Source organism: Acanthochromis polyacanthus, chromosome 17 (genome assembly GCF_021347895.1).
Source record: "Acanthochromis polyacanthus isolate Apoly-LR-REF ecotype Palm Island chromosome 17, KAUST_Apoly_ChrSc, whole genome shotgun sequence".
Classification (NCBI taxonomy): domain Eukaryota; kingdom Metazoa; phylum Chordata; class Actinopteri; family Pomacentridae; genus Acanthochromis; species Acanthochromis polyacanthus.
This window is the reverse complement of record NC_067129.1, coordinates 1,200,159-1,226,636: the sequence shown is the minus strand read 5'-3', so window position 1 is coordinate 1,226,636 and position 26,478 is coordinate 1,200,159. Positions and strand designations below refer to the sequence as shown.

Below are 26,478 nucleotides of genomic sequence, written 5' to 3'. Positions count from 1 at the left end.
ATACAACTTGATCATGAACAAAGTTAAAATTTGGTTAATGTCACTTAGAGGCCAGAGCAGTTGAACTGACTGTCCTTGTATTGTTATTTCAGTGAAAAACAGCACACTAAAAACCTCGGTTCTGCATCTAAGGGCAAAAAGGGTTTCTCATCTTAGTTTTGGAAGAGCTCAAATGTTAAATCTGTCAGTCTCTTAGACCTCCATCCATGCTTCTAAGCACTGCTGCCTTATAGGAGATCTGAATGGGCCCATTCATGGCCTGAAATGTGTTGGGGTGTAGATTTGGTTCCAGTATTCAGTGAATTCATGCTTTAAAAGAAAAGATCCAGATACAGCAACGACTACATTACACCTGAATGGAGCTGGAAGTCGTGTTGCAGTTTGAAGAAAGTGAAGATAGGTTTTTCTTGGTGTAGAAATTAGAAAATATGGTAAAATATGAACCAGTGCATCTGTTTGAGGCATTTGCACTGATTGGATGCAAACATTTCAGGCTGACACTGAATTCTCTGAACATTTAAGGGTGAAGTTTTCCTTTAAAATCACCAGATGTTGATCAGATAAATGGCACAGAGATGGGATCTACTGGGATGCTAGCAGTGCATGCTTTCCATCATCAACCACCACCTCCACCTGTTTGTCCACTCACCCAGTAGAAACTTTTATATTTCACCCATGTTACCCGGTTGCTGCATCATCATGAATGATTGTAGATCATCCAGATATGTTTGTAACTCTGAGTCTTTTGGAACATCTAAAGGGTAGGTCTGGAAGCATATGCAGCAGGACGATGAGACGAGCTGTTAATAAAAGTCCAGCTTAGTGAAAATGAAGACAGATGGTGAAATTCAGCCAAGCTGTCTGCTGTAAACATCCCTCTCAGTTTATGCGTCTATTTCCTGCCGGTGCTTGAACGCTCGTACAATCTCGAGGAGAGACGATTACTGACGTTACAGGTGTCTTCGATTTGCTTTTAAAGCTGCTAAACGCCTGATCTGAAATTCTGATGAGAAACTGAGTGCGCAGGAAGTCCTCACACCTCTAACCTCCTGTTTGCTTCTCTGGACAGACAGCTCTGAGTGCAGCCAAGAGCCATCATGATCTAATTTGTTCATAGGATCAGTGAGTTGTTTTTTTCTCTTATATGTCCTCTGAGGGAAGAATATGACGTCTTTCGTTGTTTCCGGTGATCTAAACACATCACTTCAATTGGTTTTCAGCTCTTAAATGAAACAAAACGTCTCCGTGAAACAAAAGCACGTCGTAAAAGCAGTTAGCTCAACAGAAATCCAGAATTTAACTACTCAATAATTCAATTAAATATTCAAGAATGGTCCAGGTGTCACCTCAGATGATGTCATCGTTCCGTATGTCGCACAGTTTAAGCAACAGCAAAGTGCTTTGTGGTGGAAAATCCAACAGAAAACCGAGACTGACATCACATATTTATCAGAAAGGTTATTTTACTGTCATTTATCAAGATTCAATAACTTTATAGTCACACACACACACACACACACACACACACACACAGCAGGAACACAGTGGTTACCCTGAGTGACAACATTTTTATTTTGCTTTTATTTTAGTTTGCTTCACACAGCTGAAATAACAAAACGAGACAAGGTAAAAATGATTTTTTTTTTTAATGTGGGGTCATTTAGAACAAATGTCATGTCATTCTGGATTCTTTTTACATAATTATGGATCATTTTCAAAACATTTTGAGAATTTGAGTCATTGTGGACGTGTTCTGAGTCATCTCAGCTTAATCAGAAGAACACAATCCAAACTATTTCTGAATCAGCTCATTTTATTGTTTATCTCATTAGAAGGTGGTTGGTGTTAAATTCAGACGTTATTTAGTTGATATTTTAGTGATATCCAGTCAGTTTTATTAATAAATGATTTGTTCCATAATAAATAATTATAGAATTTGTAAAGACATGATCATAATGGACATAAAAAACATTCAGTTTTTTATTACTTTTAATAAAGACGTATGCAGATATATTCCTTCAGGTATAGGTTGGATATAAAGATTTTCCTGCTCCACGTGTAGAAGAGCGTCTGTAGAGGAAAACGTTGTTTCAGTTGTGTTCAGGTGAATGAACTTGTTGAAGTAAACGAAGCTGCTGTCACAGAGCGACGTCCTGGCAGTGCTGCTTTTTCTCTCCTCTTCCCTTTTTCATTTCGATGAAGGATAATAGATATCGACGGCGGGAAAATCTCAGGATCTCTCCCAGACGCCGTCCGTCTTAATCCGGCTGTTATTTCAGCGCTGGCGTGGAGGGTTATCATTTCGGAGTTCTTCGGCCCTCTGAGTTTGGAAATGTTCCTGATTCCTGACAGCCAGCGAGGATGATGAGAAAGCCACGGCAGAAGATGAATTACCGAGGCTTACTGACAGTCACTCCTCTTCCTCCCCTCCTTCATGGCGTGCTGCGCTCGCTCGGACGGCCGGAGGAAGATGTCAGTGATGAAGTGTGGGGAGTTGAGAGCTCTTGTCAGCTCAGCATCACCTTGATAAAACCAAACTTGTCATTGGAGGGATTTTTCTTCATAACTCTGACAGGACTGAAGCTCGGCTCTCCCGCTGATCTATGTGGTGATCCTTCTTCAGCATCCCAACGCTCAAATGTCTTGTCAGGCTTCTTGCGGGTTTATTGGATTTCTGAGTGGCGGAGTCTTCCTCAGGATTCATTCTGGCGCCCTGAGAAGAAGAAAAAAGCTGCAGATCATCTCCACAGACTGTGCAGTACATCCCTGCGTGTTACAGAAACAAATACACGTGATGAATTCCTTAATGCCTTTTGAATAAAACAAATTAAAATCAGTTAGACGATGTTGCTTTTGATTCTGTAACATTTTTCTTAACCCTCCTGTTGTCCTCATTTACAGGCACCAGAAAATATTGTTTACTTGTCTGAAAAAAATTCAAAAATTCAGCAAAAAAATTCCCCAAATTTCTGAAAATTTGTAAAACCTTCAGGAAGAAAATTTAAATAATTAAAATTTATTTTAAAAAATCCCTCAAATTTGGCAAGAAAATTCTTGTAAAAGTCTTCCAAAAAAATCCTAAAAATATCCAAAGTGATATATAACATTCACAAAAAATCAACCAAAATCCAGCGAATTTTGCTGGATTTTTATGTGAATATTCCTTAGAAACATTTTTAACATTTCTTTTTTTTCCACAAAAAATGTTCAAAGAAATGGCAGCTCTACATACAATAGATGTTTTACTGCTTTTATTTTTAATTTGTTACGATACTTTTCTCATTTTTGTGCAAACACAGCCCGCAATTCAGCCAAAAAAAATGTCTGAATCTTCACTAAAGGCTTCATAGCTTTAGTTTTTACTGAATGTCATGAGAGAAAACGGTTTGTTTTTTGGAAAATGTTTAAATGTGACATGCAGAACACAAATAATTAGATGAAATATTGTGATTTCAAGCTTGCAATCGGTCAGTTTTCCCGGATAAACTTCATGTCACATGTGGTTTGCTTGAGGACCGTTTGAAATTGGAGGAACAACAGTTTGTTTTGCTGTTTGAAATGGTGTAAAATTGGTGATTTTTTTAACAAATAAACCACACATTTTACACCCACCGGATGGATGGATGGATGGATGGATAGATGAATGGATATAGATAGATAGATAGATAGATAGATAACAAATTTATTCGACCACCTGTCTTAAAAACCAGAAAACACAAACATTATTTTAGAAATCTGTCAAAAACGTGTTTCAAACTAAACACTGTATTATTATTTATTAAGCAAATAACAAACTGGAACAATTAAATAGTCCTTATTCACATATATTAACCAAAAATCATCATATTTGCACCTGATAACAGCCTACATTCTTGCTGCTGTTGTTTCTTTCCTACAGTCTCTCTTTTCTTTTTGACTTCCAAAGTTTAGGAATACAAACAAATAACTGCAATTTGGCAAAATATTAATATGCTTTACTGTTTTTTTCTGCTTTTTGACAACAATAATTATATTCTAGCATCAAATACACCTCCTGTCAAAAGTTTTGAGACACTTTCTCATTCAAATAAATTAGAACCCGTCTCAAAACTTTTGACAGGGGCTGTATGTCATTTTGATTAACGAGCTGCACATCACAAAAATATATATTTTGGTAATCAGCGATACTGTTAATTTAGAAAGTGATGGCCAGAGGGACTAATATTGTCATTGCACATTGAGTTAAAAGTGAGATCCTGCTGCAGTCTGACGCCTGAGCTAACCCGAAAAGCTGAGATCTATTCTGTATAAAACTACAGTCAAAGATGGATCCCTCAGCATCGCCGCTCCACGGTGAAGTTCAGCAGCAGCAGCCAGATGAAATTAAAATAGATATCGATTGTGCTCCTCTAAGGATGCACCAGTTTGTAGTTGCAGAAATATTCCTCCTGTAGGTCAGAATAATGTGATTTTCCTCACTATTTCTGCAGAGTTCATTCAGGTTCAGAGAATGCGATCTCTCCGTTTTGGACACTCCGTCCCTCAGCACCATCTGGAATCAGTCACCTTTAAGAACAAGGACTCTCCTGGACTCACATCCAGCTGACAGCAGTCATGCTCCCCAGAGGATAGACCTGTCTGTTTTCAAATATATATTTAGATTTTTACCTTTTCTGCTTGACTACAGCTCCACAAACAGGAAAATCGTACTACTCTGGGATGTCTTAAGCAATCCAGCCTCTAGAGACGAGATCAGGCCGATATTTAAAGCAACCAGAGTCTTCAAACATCACATCTGAGACGGTTTCAGGGGCGGGAGGAGATAAATTACAGCACTGCATTTACAAAAAAAGAAAAAAGTGGAAGCAGGAACAGCAGAGAACACTGGACTTAAGTGATGTATGGCTTTAAAGTCTGCTTCCGTTGTGCCTCCGCCGGTCCAGATGCCGTGTAATCCTCTTGTGTGTTGTAGTTTGTGTTGTAGGTTGTGCCTCGGCCTTTCATTCCCTCATGCATTGTGTCTACTGTACCGGCCCTGTCTCATTCCACATCGCCATCCATTGTTCCTTGAAAGTAGCTGTGACATCCATGTGCTCCTATTTGATGTCTGGCTGGGATAGTGAGCCTGATCCCATTATGTGTGAAATGCATTCAGTTCCAGGAGGGAAAACAAATTCCCTCAAAGCGTCTTGCATGTTTTTTTTTCTTCTCTCTCCCCCTTTTTTCTTTCTTTGAAAAATGACACAAAAAATCACAGGCAGTTTAGCTGTGAAGGAGAGGCTCACTGTTAACAGGATCTCTTTGTTTTTTGTCTTTCTTGCCCGTAGCGGTAAGACAGTGAAGGACGATAACACTAAAGGCGAGACGGAGGTGAAGAATGCCACGGCCGAGGTGAAGACGGTCCCCAACGAGGCTCCTCAGACGAACGGCAACGAGAGCAAAGCGTAAAACCTCCGAGAGCGTCCGGAAGAAGAAGAAGAAGAGGGGCAGGTTAGGGTTGGGGAGGGTTTTAGGGTAACAGGAGGGGGGTGGTCACAGTCACTGAAACCTCAAAGCAATTTCACACGCCGCCCCGTCGCATTAAGAGAAAAAAAAAAACGCAACCGGAAAGAAAAAATCAAATCAAAACATGGGTCTCTTTCTTCAGTGTCTTCAGACCTCATGCACTTGCCTTAGTTCCTTTCACATTTGTCACCGATTAAAACAAAAAAAAAGCTAAATTCATACGTGTTCTTCACCCTCTTTCTTGTACGTAACGTTAAAATGGATCAGCTGTTAAATGCAGAACAGAATCTCTGTTGTTTTCTCTAGATAGCCATGGTTGGACTGTAGCTTTACTTCACAGATTACTGCCTTCATGATGTGGAAGACGTGTGCATTCCCAACACTACTACTCTGTATGCAGTACGCTCGTCGTCGTGGTAATGGATTATGGGTCTTTTTGTTTCCCTTTGTTGATATTTTTTGTTGGAATAATGTGCAGACGTCACTGCCTATTTAGCTTTTTTTTAATGTGTTATTTCCAGTGCTAGAGGTTAGAACATTAGCATGCCTGTGGGGGTTTTGTTTATTTGTTTGTTTGTTTGTTTTGCAAAGTTACTGTATTTCTGTACATGTTGCTTTCATTCGGATCTTATTCAGATGTTTGTTTTTCCGAAAACGTTGTTTCCGCGTGGTTCTGGTCTGGAAATCCCGGACACGAAACTCTGAGAAATGAACATCGGAGAAAAGAGTTTCGGTCCCGTCTTCCTAAAAGTTAAGTTTCTCTACGTTTGGCTGATATGTTCTGGAAAATACAGTCCCAAAAGTGCTAAATTATCATGAAGGTGGTCCAGTTTCATATAGAAAAAGTAAATACTGAAGCAAATGTACTTTTTTTCTTCAGTGATAAGCATATTTTCTGCTGGATATTAGCCGTATATGAACCTAACTTTCAGGAGATGGGAATAGAGTGGGTTTAGATGAATGAAACAGTCAAAAATATTCGATTTCAGGGGCTTCATCCCTTTGCATTTTCAAGACTAAATCCGTCACAACAAGGGCTGGCCCGAATAGTGGTTTCTGGCCTCCGAATATTCGGGCCCTATTAAAGACGAATATCCGAATATTCGTTCCACTCCATAATGTCCGAGAGGAGGGGTGCGAATATTCGGATACCAAAATTAATATCCGGATAGTGCCACAGCGAACGAATATTCGGATATTCGGGATATTCGGGTCCAGCCCTAGTCACAACAGCTCAGAAAAAGGTGTCCAGTTCCAAAGGAGGAATACTGCCTTATTTTGTCTGAATTAATTATTTTTGAAAAGAAAAAACTCCCCTCCTTTCTGTCTTAAGCATCCCACAGTAACAGTTGAGTTGCTCATCCTGCATCCAGTCTTCATCAAACAGGAGGTCACTGATAAATACATTTTACAAACTGGAACCGTGAAAATTATTTTTAAAAACCAGGATGTAAATAATGAAAAGCTAACTTAAAGTCCACCGTTTCTTCTGGGTCGTAGTAAATTAAGTTAGACACAGCTCTCCATCCCATCTTCAGATGTGGTTTTCCTCTCTAGAAGTTAGTTTTGGCGTGTGTGAAGCTCAGGACGGGACTCGGTGATGAAGTTAGCGGTGAATCCTCTGAGGATCACGACCTTCAGCCCCTCACAGCCTCCAGTGCCATCGTCTGTTCAGCACACACCTGTTCTGCCTCACAGATCATGCGTGGGTTGTCACTGTTGTCGTAAAACGCTTTTTTAAAAGTGTGAACACACCTTTAACTCCGTTTTTCTCACAAGCAAACACATCAGCTTTTCCAGAGGTTTCCTTTAGTGTTTTACCCGACAGGTTTGAGGCAGCGTGTCGTTCTGTCCGGACAAATTCAACTTTATTTATGGACTGAGAAGAAAAAAAGCCTTTAGTCTGGTTGAATATTCCACACGCTAACATCAAATTCTGTCATTCGTATCTGATTATTTCCTCGTCTAACCTTTACTTCCCTTTCTGCCTTAACCTCTAACGTCCCCTGATTATCAGCCAGAGCTCCGATGGCTCAACTTGCTGCTGAGATTTCTCCTTTCTAACCGTCTGATTGCCTCAGCTTGTCAGAGTGAGTGTCTGTCATCGCTGCTCCAAGCGTTTGGCTGTTAATTATTTAAGTAGTTTGTGCCTGCAGTGACGTGAGTTGTGTTGTAGATGTAGGAAAGCTGGTTCTGATTTCACTTCATCATGTAAACTTTTACCTGTCCAGATATTAAAGGAGCTCGGTTACGTTGAGCTGAATAAACGGCTGCTGCAGCTCAAACACATTTAAAGGGGAACTTCGTTTTTTTTCAACCTGGGGTCTGTTTTCATGTCATTTCATACATGTGAGTGATGGAGAAACGAATTTTCAACATAGCTCCAGTATTTAGCCAGACAGGCAGCTTAGCAGCTCAGCTAGCAGCTCAGCTAGCAAAAAGTATGGGGCAGCTGCCCCCCCCGCGTCAAAGTCCGCCCTAACGTGCTTTTTTCCCCACACTGACCGGCTCAGATAGTCTCAATGAGTGTCCCACAACATACTAGAGATGAGAAGTGAAGGAAAACCTCCACATTACCTGGCGATCGCTCTTTGTTGTGGTCTGTATCCAAATCTCAGGACGCTGAAAGCAAATCTCGTTCTGAGATCGTGCGATAGCTCGCAGGCTTTGGCGCGAGCTATCACACGATTTTTTGGCTAAATACTGGAGCTATGTTGAAAATTCGTTTCTCCATCACTCACATGTATGAAATGACATGAAAACAGACCCCAGGTTGAAAAAAAAACGAAGTTCCACTTTAAGTAATGCAGCATTTAACATTTCTTCAGAGTTTGGATGAATTTTAAAGGACTGTGTTGATTCATTTGAATAGTTTTCTCATCGGTCGGTTTAGCACCATTTCCATCTTTAGAATCTGTCTCCAGTAGATCTATCGTGCATTTTCGGTGCACGCAGGCAGCTACCATTACACTAAAAATCACTGCAGAAGATGTGACGGTAGACAGCCGAAACCTGTGAACACGTGGAATCTTTTTCCTGCTGAAATAAGAACCGTACTGTCCGGTGGGATCGGTCTATATCTAGATGTACCTTTGAAAGCATCCAGACAGTCCAGGAGATTGTCAGAATCCGAATATTTACCGGAAAACAAAACTATTTCTGTGTGTCTACTATCCTACGGTCGCAGGTTGAGATACCAGCAAACACTGCTGAAGGATAACGCAAACTAACAACTACTATCAGCGTTTTATGTAACCAGCCTTCTTTTATTTTCTCCACCAGCATCTCTAGTCTCAGTTATCTCTTCCACTGCTCCAGACTGTCCACCAGTCAGCTCTACTAACCCTCTCTGAGCAGTTCCTTACACTTTTATTAGACATTATTCATATTCATTCCAGCTGGTGATGGTTATTTAGCATTCTACATGTCAAATACAGAGAAGAAGTGTCTTTGATGCCTGTTGGGGAACAAAACCGATGTGTAAAACTGTCACAGTGTAGTCTAAACCAGAAGAGTCAAACTCATCTTAGTTCAGGTTCCACATTCAACTCCGTTTAATCTCCAGTGACCAGTAAAACCACCACATAATACCCTACAAAGAACCACAACTCCACAGGTTTCCTTTGTTTTAGTGCGAAAAAGTACATTCTGAAAATATTCACATTTTATGGAATTATCTTTTTACAAAACATCATGAACAGCAATCCACATTACAGATTCCAGATCAGAGTGTCTACAAAGGAACACAACATTTAGTCACCTGGAGCTGAACCACAGAGGATTTACTGGAAGATCACAATGACAAAACTATGATACAAAAAACAACAAAACCAAGACAAAATATTACAAAAATGACAGAACTTGAGACAAACAACAAAAAATGAAACAATAAGAGACAAAAAATTAGACAAAACGAGACAAAAAAAATCCTCAAATTACACAAACAAGACCAAAAATGACAAAAGCATGTAAAACAAAGAGAAAATAGACAAATGACACAAGCAAGACAAAAAAAACACAAAATGATACAAACGATGTACAAAACAACGAATAAAGCAAAACACAGAATGACAAAAACAAGACAAAAAAACACAAGCGAGACAAAAAGGAAAAAAGAAAAAAAAAAAAAAAAACAAGACAAGACATCACAAAAATGAGACGCAAAAGAACAAAGAACAATCTGGTATTTTACTTTCTGATCCAAACAGCTTGTCATGGTCTAGAAATGATTTTAAATTTATAGTTTTACTAATTTACAATCTGCAGTTAATGTCTTCTCTGGGTCCGGATTGGACCCTCTGGAGGACCACTTTTGGACCACGGGCCTCATGTTGGACACCTCTGGTCTAAACTGTTAAAAAGGAGCTCAAACTGTCGCAGGTCCTGAGGATACCTTTGGAAAAACATGCTGATTATTGTCTGTAAATGAAGCTGTTACCGAGCATCGCCTCTCACTCATTCTCTTTTCATTGAGTCTTCTCCTCCGTCAAATCTGAATGAATAAATCTGGCCTCTTATAACCAGGAAGTAGAGCTGCCTGTGAGGTCTAACGGTCTGTTTTCATGTGAAAAAATAAAAATAAGTAAAAGTTTTTCTCATGCCATAGAGCTCTGCTGTGGATCTGAAAGGTGACAAACAAATCTTTTCTTTCTTGTACAGTGTTCCTCCTTCTTTAGACTGCAAGCTGTATAGTACACTGTGAATGTGTGAATCCATTGTGTCCTTTTGTCATAGAGTCGAGCGGATAGTTTGATTGTGGAGAGACGTAGCCGGTAGTTTGTGACGGACGTTCAGAAGAAGTCTGACAGCAGCGAACTGGAAAGACACAGTGCCTTTGAATAAGAAAACTGGTTCCATTCCTCTCAGTGTCTGCATTAAACGTTTCACACCTCCATCGTCCTGACGGTCTTTTCATTTTTACACTTTTTCACGGTTGTAAAATTAGCAAAGCTTTGTTCCAGCTGTCTCATGCTCTGAGTGGATGTCTCAGTGTGTTTCCTGTACATAGATATATATTTGGTTCTTCACACTTTCCTTGTTAAGTGATGCTTTATTACAATTTGGATCGTGTTTATGTAGATTTTTACCGTCATTTCTAGTATTATGGTATAAATTATACACAGATGATTTATCTCTGGAGATTGGAAATGCACAAATGCATGAACTTAATCAGGTTCAAGTCGTAGAAAAGATGTTAAAATGAGACCCAAGTTGTAATAAACGGGATTTAAAAGAATAAAAGCTGGCATCACAGGACATCAAAGTCCATCGACTCTTTGCTCAGGTCCCATACTCTCTAAAATATCTGAAATAGTTTGATTTGTCTGGAGCAAGCATGCAGAAATCTATTCCAGATGGATTTGATCATCACATGTTGTTTTGTTTCTGTGGAGAAAATAATGAAGGCTTCATGATCTGTATTTTTTCCTGTGTTGTGTAACTTTGTCCTGTTTCTCAAATTCTGCTTCAAAAGAAACCTGTTTGTTTTTTCTCACAGAGCTCTGAAATGTAATAAAGGAAAAAAAAAGGAGAAGAATCGTCAGAAAGCTTCACTGTTTCTGCTGAAATGTGGTGTGAAAATGCACGACGGATGGCATTTCTTTAGTTTGTTTCGTCTTAAAAAAAGAAAAAAGAGCAAGCTCGAGAACGCCCCGGGTTGTTGTGGAAGCTTTTTTCCACCCGTGTCACGTCTCCTGAAGTTCATCTGTGAAGGACATCGGGTGAGCCACACTTCTTTGTTCAGATACCTGAAAAATGCAGGAATGACACAGGAGAAGGCTTGCATTTTTCTCTTTCAATCCACCGCTTGATTCAGTCAGAATAAAGACGTCTCTGTCTGCTCCAGGAGTTTGGGGGGGAAAAAGAAAATGATGAAAACATACCTCTAAGGTTCTGTGTCTGGCAGCGAGAAACACCAAAACACCCAACTTCTTCATGTTCAGTCAGACGGGAGCCCTGAGTCGCTGTCACTGATCCAGAGCTGCTGTTCCTTCAGGTCAAACCTCTCTAGAATACCGCTCATCTGTCAGTCTGGTGTAAATACTGAACACTAACACAAGAAAAGAAACTTTACTTTTTTTTTCAACCTCCTAAGTCCACATGTGGACGTCATTTTTTTTTTCAAAAAGAACATATTGTTCATAATAATAATAACAAAATACAATAAATATGACAATCAGATATTAGATATTATCTGATTGTTATATTTATTGACATGTAAAATGCAGCCAAACCAAAACTCTTAAGAGGTTAATGATTATGATCTATGAGTGGATTATAAGAATGGAAGTCACATCTGCTGTTCGCTTTAAACAAGCAGATTATGACAGTTTTCTTGCATCAGTCGTGATTTTTTTTAGGGGAAAAAATCCTTTATAAAACTAAAAGCGACATAGAATCTGCACAGAAGCGAAAACTCTGAATTATTTCTTACATTTATTAAACCTTTAGGATCACTTGCAGCTCTGTTGAATGTGATTTGACAGTGTTGTGGTTGAATACTGACTTATGTCGTTGTTCCTGAGAGTTTTTCATAAAATAAGCACAAAACGACAACTCCAGGTAACACAAGTACAGTAAATACCTGCAGGCTGACGTTGACACCTGGATCATGCAGTTCTGTCATTCCGCCACTAGAGGGCAGCACGTTCTCAGTCTTCAGAGGATCTCAGTGTCTTTCTTCCTGCTCAATCGCAGGACTTCTGTGTTTTTATCTGAAACAGAACCGACATTAAAATATTTACTGAGCTTAATAAACTAACATTAACTTAGTGCCATCATTATTTAAACAACTTTATCCAGTTAAGCTCAGGATGTAGCAGAATGTGCACTGTAACATCCTCAATTTAAAGCTAAAACATCAACAACAGTCCTTATATTTCTGGTTGTTTGTGTGTCTAGTCAAAGCTTTCATAAATTAAAGGTGCTGTAAAGTCCTGACTGATGTGATGTGATTTAATTTTTTCCAATAGGTGGCAGGCTAGCTCCAGTATTCTCCAAATACTGGAGGTGGAAAAGCAGCAGAATGTTGATTAAAATGTCGCTTAATTAGGAATGTTGGAAACATGGCCGGAGGTTCTTTTAAAAAATCACTTCATGAATGTTCTTTGAAAAGCACAGATGTCAGAAGTCACACTTATATTTTCATGTCGAACATTATCAGCCAGTTCTCACGGTTACGGAAAAACCAAATTGTGTAAAAAGCCGCGGGGTTTAGTACCACCTGAAGAAGCAGAAGACCTCTGAAGAGGAGCCGTGGATTCATGTTGATCTGAACGACTGAAAACACTGGAACACTGGTTTAATATGTGATGAGGAGACCTGAAAACTGGTCAGATTCACTTACACCTCCTGTCAAAAGTTTTGAGACGGGTTCTAATTTATTTGAATGACAAAGTGTCTCAAAACTTTTGACAGGGGGTGTAAATGTCAACCTCTCAACCCTAAATCCAACCGATGAGTTTGAAAAATGCCAAAATGACGGTTTACTAGAGACAGAAACGCTAAAAACACTTTGTGAAGCTTAAATGCATTTCTTGAACCAGTCATTTGCAGAGTGTCGGGGAAAAAAACGTGCTAAAAACCGAACGGAATCACGGTTTAAAATATCGATATTTCATCAGAATTCACCGAAAACGAAACACTTTCAGTAACTAAATCTGACCCAAAAACAACAAAACAACGTGTTCTTCGGTACAAACTTGAAACTGTGAGTAATTCAGCTGCAACCAAAAGTTAAAAGACAAAAAACTTCAGGGACTTTTTGAATAAATCGGGTTGAACTGTGCTTCCACACAACGGAAACAAACAGGTAAGTATCACATTTTTAAAGTAGCATTAACACCTGTGGACAAATGGAGCACATGTTGATGTCAGTGTTTGTGTTTTTTGAAGTTTTATTGTAAAATAAATTAACAAAGAAATAGTTTTTAAAAATGTTGCATGCAGTTAATAGAAATATAACCGTGTTATTCTTCACATAAGGTGTTTTTTTAACTTCTTTTTTTAGTTTTTACTTCTCGCTGTGGATGTGCTGTTTTCATAGATGTGCAGGAATTTAGATTGCAGTAAAAAAAATGAAGCCACAGCGAGTAAAAATGTGACAGGAACAGAGTCCTGGAATTAGAGTACAGTTGGAGGCAAGCAAATGTGAAAATAAAATGGTGAGAGAGGACAGAGAATCAGTGTAGAAATAGTATAGAGAAAAGAATAGAATATAAATTTATGAGGGAATGTAACAAGAACAGATTTTGGATCATTTTATTTGACTGTTGTGTTGTGAATATTTCCTTTAGAGATTGAACAGAAAATGAATTGTTTGTTTCCTCGTCTGCCACATTTATCTGACTGAATTAAATCACAGAATACAGCATAAGCATTAAAAAAAAACAATGTTTATAAGAGATACTGTGACACACGTTCCAAATGAGCTAAAGTTGCTCTTAATGATTTAGAATTGCTTCATGTTGTTTAAGGTTGACCTACACCACCGTTCTAAAGTTTGGACTCATCCAGACAATTCCATGTTTTCCATGAAAACTCCCACTTTTATCCATGTGCTAACATAACTACACAAGGGTTTTCTAACCATCAATGAGCCTTTCAGCACCATTAGCTAACACAATGTAGCATTAGAACACAGGAGTGATGGTTGCTGGAAATGTTCCTCTGTACCCCAATGGAGATATTCCATTAAAAATCAGCTGTTTACAGCTACAACAGTCATTTACCACATTAACTATGTCTACACTATGTCTACATTCATTTAATGTGATCTTCATTGAAAAAAAATGCTTTTCCCTCAACAATAAGTACATTTCTAAGTGACCTCAGACTATTGAACGGTAGTGTAAATGTGCACCGGTTCTCTGATGTAGATTTCTCCTCAAACATCCCTTCCCTGCTGGAACACTCTCACCCCCCCTCAACTTTCCACTCACCAGATTAGAGTCCTTTTCACCAGAGCTGCCCTCCCCCCCAAAATAAGACTACAACAATGGTCCAGTGTGGTTCTCTCTGCTCTGGGTTTGATCCTCCATACAGATAACTGAAGCACACAGTCCAGCCTCGTGGCTGCTACCTGTCTGAACACACACACACACGTACGTGCACATGCCTGGTGTTCAGCTGTTTGGTGCACTCCTACCTATCTCTTGTTTAGGGGGGGACATTAGTCAACGTGTGGTAATGAGTTAATTAGTAAAGTGGCTGCGACATTAATGTAGTTTTTTGTCTGCCTTTTGTCACTGTCAGAGTCTCCATGTGCGCCGTGTTTCCAGCATTAATCCGCTGTCAGGACGAACACACTTTGGAGATGACTGCAGATTGGAAAAGGTCCGGGCGCATAAATAAGCCGTACGTTTCTGAAGGGACGCGCTCGTGTGCCGCCAAATAAAAGGAGATGGAGATGAGGTGGGTGGAGTGAAGGGAAATCCAATAAACATGAGGATGATAGGCGGAGACACCTGTCAATCAAACAGAGACACGCCTTCTAACTCATTTATCTGTAAATCATGTTAAATTAGCAGTCATTTACTGTGTTTCTTGGGTTAAATGCAGTGATCTGGTAACATGATGATGCTAAATTGAAGAAAAATGAGCAGCTATGCATGCTAAAACACCTCATTTGTACACGTTCACGTTATATAAATGGCCTCATAAATAACCTCCACAATGAAAACATGAAAAGAAATAAGATTTTTATGCAGTCGCTTGCAAAAACTGACAATATTTCCTGACAGACTTCATTAAGAACGAACATATATGTGATAACTCCAGACTCAACAGGCTGCTCGAGGGGCATCCCATGCAGTTAGCACAAAAACTGATAAATATCCAATAAAGTCAGCATTTCATACTTCATACGTGACTCAGATTTATGCCTTTTCGTTAGCATTTATCACTAGATTTAATGTAGAGGTGTCCCCAAATCATGCAACTTTCCTGCAGCCAAAAGCAGGGAATTAGACAGTCAAAAGCTCACAAACAGTAAGTTGATGTTCATTAGTTCTTGCTTGCTTCTAACAGAGAAACAGTGAATCCTTCCCTGTCTGTCAGGATGATTCCAGCATTGAGTGACTGACGGTGTTTCCTTCTTCAGCCTCACAGTAAGCATCACAGTAATATTCCTGAACACAGCAGCGTCACTACGTGGTGCCAAACGCTGGGATCGTTTCCCTCGGCTGAAGCCTGTAAAACCGGTGTAAACAGTCAAATGCATTCACTTGAGCTGAAGTGATTGGATGAAACAGAAGGCCGTGCTTCCCATCAAAGTCAGCTTTGTTGGGAAGATTAGAGCGCCGTGTGAGCGAACCGAACTCTGAGCCGCGCTTTGGTTGGAAATACACTGAAGCACATTCTCTTTCTCTTCTCTCTTTGTTAGTTTATGTTTTTTTTTATTTTTTTATTTCCGTCCTCAGATTGTTGAGGAATATTAGTTTTTTCGTGCAGAGCCACGTTTCAGCCTCCTTATTTCCAGCCTGCTCCTGTCTCATCTCTTTTTGCTTTTGCCTCGGCACAGACTCAGCCAAGCATGCATTCCTATCCAGAACACTCTGCTTCATCTCTGCTTCCCAACCTTTAAATCACATCAGGGTTACATCACAGCACACACGCTCCTACGTCCTGCTACGGCCACCATGCCAAGAACTTCTCTTTTTTTTTTGTTCTTCCACACTCTTTCCCTCCCCGTTGACCCGCTTTTCTTCCTGTAGTTTCATAAAGTCATCTTTTTTTTATTCAATCCTGTTATCTGATCCTTAACTCAGCTAGAATCCGTCTTCACTGCGCACCAGAATATTTTGCAAGAGCTGTTTTGTGAGAATTTAAAGCAACATGTGCTTGTTTGATTTATTAATTGTCTCAAATGCAAATAAACTATAAAAAAAATTCAAACACAAAAAAATCATGCACAAGGCATTATTAAGAAAATGTGAAAAAATAAAATAAAGTGTGCTGTTTTTATTTTTCTTTATTTATATTTATTAAGATGTACATCGTGTGAGAAAAATATTCTAGGGGTTGTTTTCATTCACAGAAACAGAAATCAGTAATGTAGCTTTGCTTTTATGATGAGATTTAAGATACTGCTAATAGATGAAAAACAAGAACTGTCAGAATAATTTTAGGGCCTTTGGTAACAGAATTCCTCAGCACCTTTTGCATGAAATAGTCAGTTTTTAGTCGTTTTATTTTTCTCTCTGACTGATGTAACAGATGCTGGAGAAACTGAAATGCTGAAGTTAGATTTCTTCCTCAAAGTGCCAAACAGCGAAGGGAGCATTTTATGTTTTATGCCAGATATAAATAAAATATCCGGGCTTCTTTTCATTCCATGGCATTGTTTCATTGGTAAATCTGTGCATGATTTCGATTTTTATTCTGACTTATATTTATTAGTTTTTCTTATATTTCTCTGTAACCCTTTAAGAAGTCTTGTAAAAATACGTTTTACTATTTTCATTATTATTACACATCTGCTAGGAGCGACCACGCCTTTATTTCATTCAATTTAAACTTTTATTTTATGAACACAGACACATGGTTTAAATATAATATTTACTATGCATATTAAATACAGATATTTTGGTGAAATTAACACATACATATACAGATAGGAGCTTTATGTTGCACTGCAAAATATGTTATTCAATGCAATTCAAAGGGTGCACATGCATGAAAAGGCAAATGTATTTGAAATGTAAACCGCTGCAGAGCTGGATTCTGTTTGATGTTGGTGCAGTTTTTAAGATGAACTTCCAAAAGATTCTACACGCAAAGATTCTTCATGTTTTCCTCTCTGTATTTAGGTTAATGTCCCTTTATTTTAAGCTGTTTTCACTTTTCTGTTTAGTATTTAATGCAGGAATTGACAGTAAACTACAGTGAAAAGAAATGGCAGCTTCTTATCCTGTATTTAACTCCTTCTCAGTGTTTCCCAACAAAGGAGTGATCATTAAAAATATATTTAGTGCATTAAGTGTTTATTTATGTGGAAGTTAAAACATGATTCCAGTGAGGCCATGCACAGTCCACATTCTGTCACATTCATGCATGTAAATCTTCTGTCTCTCTGCATGCTTTTCCCAGAGAGACTGAGCGACTGTCCGTTTTCTCTCCTGTTTTGGTATTCTCTTATTGCACTGGACCTCTTCTCAGAAATGCACCAGGAGTTCCGGCAAATTACAGAACCTTCGGTTTTTGATCAGCAAATCTTCAGAAGGGGGCTTCTTCAAAGAAATAACTTCCCACTTCACTTCTTAAGCTGAACAAAAACTCCTTTTAAATGAATGGCTTTTGCTCACAGCTTGTGGCCGCAGCTGGCAGTATTGTTGCCCACTCCCGTCCTCTGGTCTCAGAACAGACAGGCCGAGGATGAAGGGCCGACGGAGGGGGCTGACACAACAGGTACAAACATGAAACAACTGCAATTACTGCCCTCCCTCCTCCCCAGCACCGCCGAGTGACTCGACAAGGTGTTGGTTGATTCATCTGTTTTTTTATTCTGTTTCCTCAGAAGTCGTCTTTTTTTCTTTTTTTTTCTGGTCTAGAATCGCTATGAAAATCTCAGCCGAGAAGACGTTTGATTCTCTTTAAAGAGGATCACAGAATGTCCGAGCAGGCCCGTTGTTGATCATCAATAGGATTCTGAACACAAAAACAAATAAATCTTCTTCTTCCATCTAACCTGACCCTCCTCTGTGAGAGGTGAGGCTATTTCCAACTTTACTCTGGAGACACCAGACTCATACTTTATTCCTTGCTGCTGTTCTTCCTGTGAGGACATTATCGACTCCGGCTGTTTCTCAAAATTGTGGCCCGTCCCATGAAAATAAATCCCCCAAATATGCCTCTTCTTGGAGCACATGTTGTTGCTGTAAGTGTTATTTCTTTACGAATGGGTCATCTCCTTTCTGTGTTTCTATCCTTCACACACCAAGATGTACAAGAGTTCCTCTGACCTCCATCTTCCTCGGCACCTCGTCTCCTTCCTCTCTGTATGGGCCGTAAGCTCACCGAATGAGGGTCAAGTGCTATCGCTACCTTCCAGTTGGAAATTGATTTTCTTTACTTGGACAGCTCTTGCGTGAAACTTAGCCTTGAGGCACAGCATACATGTTGGTCCATTATGTAAAGCTGAACTCTGTTTGCTTTCCACTTCTGAACCTCCCACTGTCACCTTTGTCCGTTTACTGCAGCTTATACCGTATAAACTTTAGGGGAAGGGTAGGGTCAGTTCACCAAAAATCCCCAAAAATGATATCTTGTTACCCGTTTTCCCCCAAAATCTATTGTTATTTAATTCATTAAACAGCAGAAACTGAATCCCATTTAGTTCTGTCATATTGAAGTTGAGGTATAAATCTCAAAACTTGGAGGTCTAAAAGCAACACGAATGGATATAATGGGGGGACGTGAGGAATCTGAAGTGAACTTTAATTGAATAGATTTTGGTCTTTACTCACTTGGAAGTTTTCCTTTTTTTTATTGTTTTCAGCATTTTATGGACTATATGATTATTTCAAGTCAAAATCAAAACAGATTTCAATTAAAAAACATAAAATCTACAAGTCATCGCATATGTTTGAACCCGCTTTGAGTCAGTTTTAGCCACAATTATGGCGTTAAGCCGGTGTGGATTTGTGGATAAACATTTGGATTTTACCCCATTCTGATTAGCAAAACTGTTTAGGCTCTGTCAGGTTACACGTAAAGCCTCACAAATTTGTTACTGGATTGACTCCTTGTCGTCTTTAAACCATTTTTGTGTAGCTCTGGGTGTTTCTCAAGGTCTTTATCTTGCTGGAAAACAAAACTTCTACAAGGTCTCGCTTCTCTTGCAGACTGCATCAGGTTGTCCTCCAGGATTTCTCTATATACTGCTGAATTCTTCTACTTTTACCAGCTTTCCGGGGCCTGATGTCAAAAAGCATCCCATGTCATGATGCTGCCACCGCCGTGCTTCACAGTGGGGATGGTGTGTTAGTGATAATGTGCTTGGTGTTCCCCAAACACAGCGTCTAGTCTGATAGCCATTAACAGACCAAAGAACCTTCTTCCAGTTGACTTCAGAGTCTCCCACATGCCTTCTGGTGAACTCTGGGTGAAAGTTAATAGGAGTCTTTTCAACAGTGACTTTCTCTTTGTCGCTCTCCCATAAAGTTCTAACTTCCTGTTGCTGACGTCTCTACCATCTCAGCCGCTGAAGCTTGTAACCTCTTTAGAGGAGTCATACGTGTCATGGTGGCCTCTGTCAGTTTATGAAGTCTAGACAATTTTACACATGTGCCACATCCTTTCTATTTACCTATGATGGATTAAACTGTATTCCAGAGGATATTCTAGTCACCTGGAAGTCTACATGAATCCATCCGCTAGCTTATGTTAAACTTAATCATTTAATAAAGCTGCTTGGATGTTCTTTTGTCATCGTGGTGTGGTTATAGCCAGGAGTCCTGACTGGTCACCAGTGACCGGACCTTTCAGATACAGCTGTCTTTACATTATCAGGACTGAGACACATTCAGGGCATTTAACAATCTCTAATTCACTACCTGTGAGACTTGGCTGCACCTGCGTAGAACTAGAAGACTCAGTTTAGAGCATACCAGTGCGATCACTTTATTTTATTCTTTTAAATAACTGGCATCACTTTTTAAAAACTCGCTTTAAAGACTCTTCTTGCTTTTAAATTAAATTCACTATGACTCAAAGCTGAAATGGCATAAAAAAGGAGAAAGCTTCCAAGGGGGTGAATGGTTTTTTATAGGCACATTATTATATATTTCACATGACATGTTGTCAGAGCTATTTTGGAGCCACTAGCTGGCGCCTCTTTAGGCTGATAAGGGTTATCATAGCCAGGCATGGCGGCTGTACGGTGCAGCACACCTGGCAGAGCTCCACTCTGGCGATGCACTCTGTGTTTTCCTGGCTATTTTTGTGCATGCAATGGAAGTGAAGACATTGTTCACATTTTGATGAAAGGCAAGGATGTCACATTGGGGTCAGATAGCTCACCTGCTATGCTGGGCGGGCACCAGGTGGACCGGGTTCACGGACTAAAGCAGAGAAACATCACAGAATCTCTAGGCCATTCTGCATTCGCTTCCCCATTTTCAGCGTTAGTTGTTGCCACTGATCATAACCTACATCGGTCATTTGCTTTTTCCGAATGTGTGCTAAATAGTAAATGACAAAAAAGCAATGAATAGTTAACAAAACATAGCAGCGTATGAATGAATAAGTGAACGGGTTGCATTTAAAAGGCACAACAACACAGGCTCGTCAGTATAATGGCTTTAAAATTCTAAGTCGGTGAGTCATTAGAGCGACAAAGATGGATCTCTGAGCAGCACTTTTGCACAGCGCTGTTTTGATTCGTCATATCTCAGCCTGGTAATGCAGCGGCTCCACTGACAGCAGCTGTCAGGGGTTTTTTTTTGTTTTTTTACAGTCCTTCCATCTTGTAGTTATCGACATCCTCCGGACACATTGTTGATCGATGTGTCTGTAAGTGGAGCTCAGATGATATCCTCTTCGTTGCTACGTTGTCTGATGGGGCTCAGAAAACTCCACTTGCTGATTGCCAAACAATTTAAACAGCTGATGAACTGCACTGAAGCTGAAAAGTTATCTTAGTTCACCTGAAAAGCACACACAAACTCCTTCACTGTTAGCTTTAGCATAGCCTCTCTTCTGGCCTTTTTTTGCTAGCTTGACTTGCTTGTTATTAGGTTAGCATCTGCACGATAGAGTTTGAGCTTTTATCAACTTACCAATAGATATATTGATATTAAACATCATGTGATGATTTTTTTTTACTAATGTGAATGCGTGTAAAGGTTTCATCATCTGAAAAATACAGGATATTTGTATACAAGAAGAAAAAAAACAATATTAGATGAGATTCAACACTTTGAAAAAAATGAAAGTGGATGCTCCACATGTACTGGTGAATGTGATGAGGCCAGTGACAAAGCCTAAAATAAGTCACTGCAGTCCAAAAAATATGCATAAACATAATATTATAAGTAAATTAAGATAAAGAATTGTTATTAAAGATGAATAAGTATTTCTCATGGACATTTTCAGTGATGGTTTGACTGTTTGGCTAACCTGGAGCTTTGACTTCTTGGTTTTCTTTCTCCACCAGACTTCTTATCAGCGGTATCATCTCTGCAAATTAAACTGGTGAGTACGACATCATTAATAGGGGTGTATCGAAATGGTCAACTCACGAAACGATACAAAATACGAAACAGGGCTCACGATACGAAATACTCACGATATGAAATAAAGATTAAAGAAAAACCCCAGCAGTAGAAGTTATGGAAAAATCTAATTTTCTTTATTTTCTTCCTTATGCAGACATACAAAAAATAATGCTGCATCACTACAAAATAAAAGCTCTTTTTAAAAAAAAACGAAATCGCATTTTTTCCCCCCTTATTTAGATTACAGTGCAAATACAAACATAAAATCTCAATAAAAAAAGTGCTTTGTTGCTGTAACAATCAGGATAAGTACATTCTTGAATGAAAAGGAAAACAACTAGCAGTCCCAGGAGCTGCAGTCTAGACCTATAAATGTCTGAACTGTGAACTAGTTGTACTCGCCGCAGTATACGGCGAACTGTAGCGGCATATTTTGCACACGCTTTTTGTTTTATCCGCAATCTTCTCACCGTTCTCTCGCCGTTTACATAGGAAGCCAAAATAGGTCCACACAACCGATTTATTTGATGAAGGAACGTTAGCTAATTCCTCAACCTCGCCTTCCTCCGTTTCGAAGTGCGTGTTTTGCTACGGTAGGTGAGGAGGGTCAAAAATTATCAGTCTCAGTGGTGCGCGGCGCCCCGTCGCGTTATTTTGTGCTTTTATTTCGTGCGTCTTTGAATTTTATTTCGTCATTTCTTATTTTTTTATAACCCCTAATCATTAATGAAACTAACCTTATTATTACACACTGAATAATGGGCAGGACGATGAAAATAAGCAGTGAACTGAAGCCGTTCCAGAGGGAAAACAAAATGCACCTCAAACACCACCAGGAGCTCTTTTCTGTTTTGACAGCCGATCAATACGTTTCAAAAAAAAAGGAGCTCCGTATGCTGTGAGGAATTTCACATCGCCAGCAGTAGGCTTTGAGACTTTCAGGGTATTTATAGACAGTCATCACACCTTAAATGAGATGCCGCACACACCTGATGGCTCCAGGTTATTTTTGGGTTACAGGATAAAACCAAACAAGGTTATACGGAATGATTCCTCCAAAGATACTGGAGGGGGAAATAAAACATGGAGGAGAGGAAGAAAGAAAGAGAGAGATGTGCCGGAGGATTAGCTGTGTGGAGCTTCCCTGTGGTGAGCAGGCCTTCTTTCTCCCTGGAGCTCCAGGAACACTGTAAGGTGATTACTGTGTCGTTTGCCATCGGTCCAGTGGTTCAGCACTATGGGCACAAGAGCCTGACTGCCTCCGCTCTGCACAATGGAAATCAGAGTTTTTGCATGCCTTTCGTTGAGCAAATTCCAACAAAAATGAACTAAAGTTAAGCTACATTTGACAAACTGAGAAAGTAAGAAAGGTTTTGGTGTCTTGCTTCACCTAAAACAGCCGCACTTTGTATGTGTTTGTTGGAAAAATGATGAGAGGTGGATCTTTTCTTTTTCTCTGAATGAAAGGCAGCTGTGGCCTTGCCAGAGGAGGTGGACAGGGGGTGGTGGGCGGGAAGGTAACACACAGACGGACACCACAGAGACTCACACACGGCTGTTTACAGGCTAATATCTGATGTACACATCCATGCATCCTACTAGAACCAGAAAATACACAACATAGAAGTCCATCAGACTTTTTTTTTTTAAATGCTTCAAGAAAGCTGTTTGTTTTTCTGCAAATTTAAACTAAAATGTTGACTCTTATAATCAGGGCTGCCAACTTGTGACCACATCAGAGTGAGATTTGGTTTGTGTGGAATGCTGAAAATTATTGATCCTATTTCCTGCATTCTGGTGTAATTTAGGAGCCTTTTGTCTGTTAAAATCTTATTACTGAGATAACATTAAGGGATAATATTGAGCTTAAAAAATCTGAAGAAAAAAAACAGGGCAAGAGCAGGCAGTATTGAAAATGGTTCTTTATGTAAAATATGGATGAAAGTTCTGTGGCTGGATGAGCACAACACATTTCAGTATTTTCCATAAATATGTGCATAACTGAAATAAGTCCAGCAACCACTTTGTAACATTTGTCTTGGAGGATTTTAATGCACTCAACAGCTTCAAGTTGACCACATCAGCAACTAAACAATAAAAAGTGCTGAAGCAAAAACAAAACATCTTCAGAACTTAAATGATCCATTCACTGAAGCCAGCCCTCTGGACTTCCAGTAAGCTGTGCTCCTATTGAACATCTAAGTGTGGTCCAGTATAGAGGGGTGTTTTGTGGGTTTTTAAGGCTGATAATGATTATTAGTGAGACATTTGGAGGAGATATTCATTTGCAGTAAATGAAAATATTTAAAATTTTGGAGTTGATGGTGTTTTTTCATCCCAAAGGCTAACTATGATGTTTTCTTAGAGACATACTATGCTTTTATTTTATTTTATGTAGCCTTTATTTATACAGGTAATCTCATTGAGACACTGAGTGTCATTCTCAAGAGAGACCTGTCCTTAAATAACATTACAAGACAACATTGAGCCACTGACAAACAACACTAAGGGACCTATACTAGACAATAAAACAACACAATAAAACACTGAGTTCATGACAAACACAACATAGACATTACAATGGATGTGCAAAGAAAGCACAGAGCAAAGAAGTTGAAATGTAAAAACACGAAGAACAAGAACAGGTCCTCAAAGATGATTTTTCCATAGTGTTTAAAAGACATTTGAAGTTCTCCAGGAGAATCAGGTGGGACAGCTTCAGACTCTGCTGAAGTGAGTTCCCTGGGCCCTGCTCTCCTCCTCGGGTGTTTTCTGGATTGTTCTCAGCTTCATCCTTCATCCACCCGGCCTCCGTTGACTCGTCCCGCCTGCCGTCTCTGGAGCTGAAGCTGGACTGGATCAGACCAAAGTACCGTCCAATCACGATGCCAGCTGCCTCTCAAAAGGCTCCTTCATCTGGTGGCACTTCTTCTGAGGGGAAGCTGAGCTTCAGCAGAACTTTGGAGATGTGTTCCAGTGGTTGGTGGATGTGTGGCGAGATAGAGAGGGACCTTTGAACTGCTCAGAAAGGAAAACAGGGACACATTGGTAGTTTCAGTTTAGGGTGCTACTGCGGTTTGTTTTGGGGTTTTAAGAGGTGAACAGGAAGAGTTTTTATTTTCGTATTGATGATCTTTTACTTTCAGGGAAGGTCAGGAATGACACAACAACCAAGTGATTAGATTTTATCAGTGATGCAGCTTATAGTCTGGATCCACTGTTTTGTTAAACATTTCTGTATCATTGCCAGATCGCTTCACGGCATCACTGTAACCATGACAACCAGTGAACACCGCATGATCACATGATTATGATCCTTCTACAAATCCACCACTGAGGACCACCAATGTTTATGAAACTGTAACTGGGAATCATTTCTGCTTTTGAAAGAAAATATTGATAGTTTGAAGACATTTTAAAGTCATTTTGGAGCCATTTTTAGTAATTTTTTTTAACCCTTCTCAGCTATCCTAGACCATGAACTCATTTTGGACAGATTTTGAACAGTTAAGGATGATTTTTTTTGGAGCAAATTCTTGACAAATTTGAGTAATTTCTAGTCATTTTGCAAAAAATTCTGCTCATTTTTGACATTTAGAGAGCATGCTTATTCTGTGGAGTCAAATTTGAGTCGTTTTGGACGTGTTTTTATTGTTTTTAGTCATTTTTGGAACTCTTCTAAGCCATCCTAGATGTTTAACTCACTTTGGACAGATTGTGAACAGTTAAAAAGGATCATTTGAGCAAGTTCTGAGCAAATTTCTAATATTTTTTGGACAAATGTGGAGATTTGTCAAGATTTCTTTATCATTGCGAGATAACGGCGCGGCATCACTGTAACCATGACAACCAGTGAACACTACATCAGCTGATTGTGATCCTACTACAGATCCACCTCTGAGGACTTATCAGGACTTATCCATCAGAAATGATCCAAGGAACAGCTGATTAAACTGTGGGGGTGTTTCCAAATTTTGGTGATTTGGTATCCGTGCATAACGTACACATACATAACACACGCCTGTCATTTTGTTTGAGGGTGCATCTATATTCTATGTTGTCACGATTTCGTCCACAAATTTTTTCAAGATTTCAGCCGTCCGTGATGTGACTGAGCAGCCTTGGAGCACTCTGAGTGCTTTTCTTCTTCTTCTTTGTGAGGACTGCGTAAAAGAAAAGAAAAATCCATTTATGTGCTGCGCTCCACATCTAGCTCTGTATGAGTTTAGCATCACTGGAAATTCATCTAACCTGTTGCATCAGTGCAAGTTTGAATTTTTATGCAACGGCTGGCAAGTTGTTAAGTTGTGTTCAGCATCCTAGAACAGGGAAAGTAAAACTGAACTGGGAAAAAGGACTTCTAAACAAATGCTTTCTTCACAAATGGGAGGAAAAGTGGACTATTTCCTTGGCGTTTGCTTATTTGAAACTAAATTATCTCTGTTTCAATTGGTAGTGCTACCAGGCTGAAGAGTTGAAATTGAACAGTTTGTGGAAACCCTACTCCTCCTTAATGGTACAGGGGGCCAGTTCAGGTGATTTGAGCATCTGATCAGCATTTTCCTGATCCATGTGACTGGTGGAAGAGCACCAGATTAGACTGAGAACATGTGAAAGAGATTATATACATCTCATCGTGCTGTGGGACTGTGTTTGAATTTCCCCGGGTGGATCTGAAGAACGTTGCTAGGCAGATTTTGACAGCTTGTTTTGCCTGGTTGTTGCCTGCTTAGACGCTTTGAATCTGGATAAATGACAAAAAAAAATGCACAGGATTTTT

General features: G+C 39.5%; 1 protein-coding gene and 1 long non-coding RNA gene across 8 annotated transcripts in view; one reads left to right on the top strand and one right to left on the bottom strand.

The window, feature by feature from the left end:
- The window catches only part of LOC110958343 (neural cell adhesion molecule 1-like), a 301,020-nt gene extending 290,644 nt beyond the window's left edge, over positions 1-10,376 (top strand). For all 7 annotated transcript variants that reach the window (XM_051937339.1, XM_051937336.1, XM_051937343.1 and 4 more), the window contains one exon: positions 5,307-10,376. In XM_051937339.1, coding sequence (XP_051793299.1) covers positions 5,307-5,427 — 121 coding nt within the window. In that variant the 3' untranslated portion in view covers positions 5,428-10,376. The remainder of the gene's footprint in view (positions 1-5,306) is intronic.
- Positions 1,549-5,313, bottom strand: LOC127530503 (uncharacterized). Its single transcript, XR_007937083.1, has 2 exons — positions 4,648-5,313; positions 1,549-2,713 (listed from the first exon to the last, which is right to left on the bottom strand). It is a non-coding gene; the product is annotated as an uncharacterized LOC127530503 (long non-coding RNA).
- Positions 10,377-26,478: the final 16,102 nt, after the last annotated feature.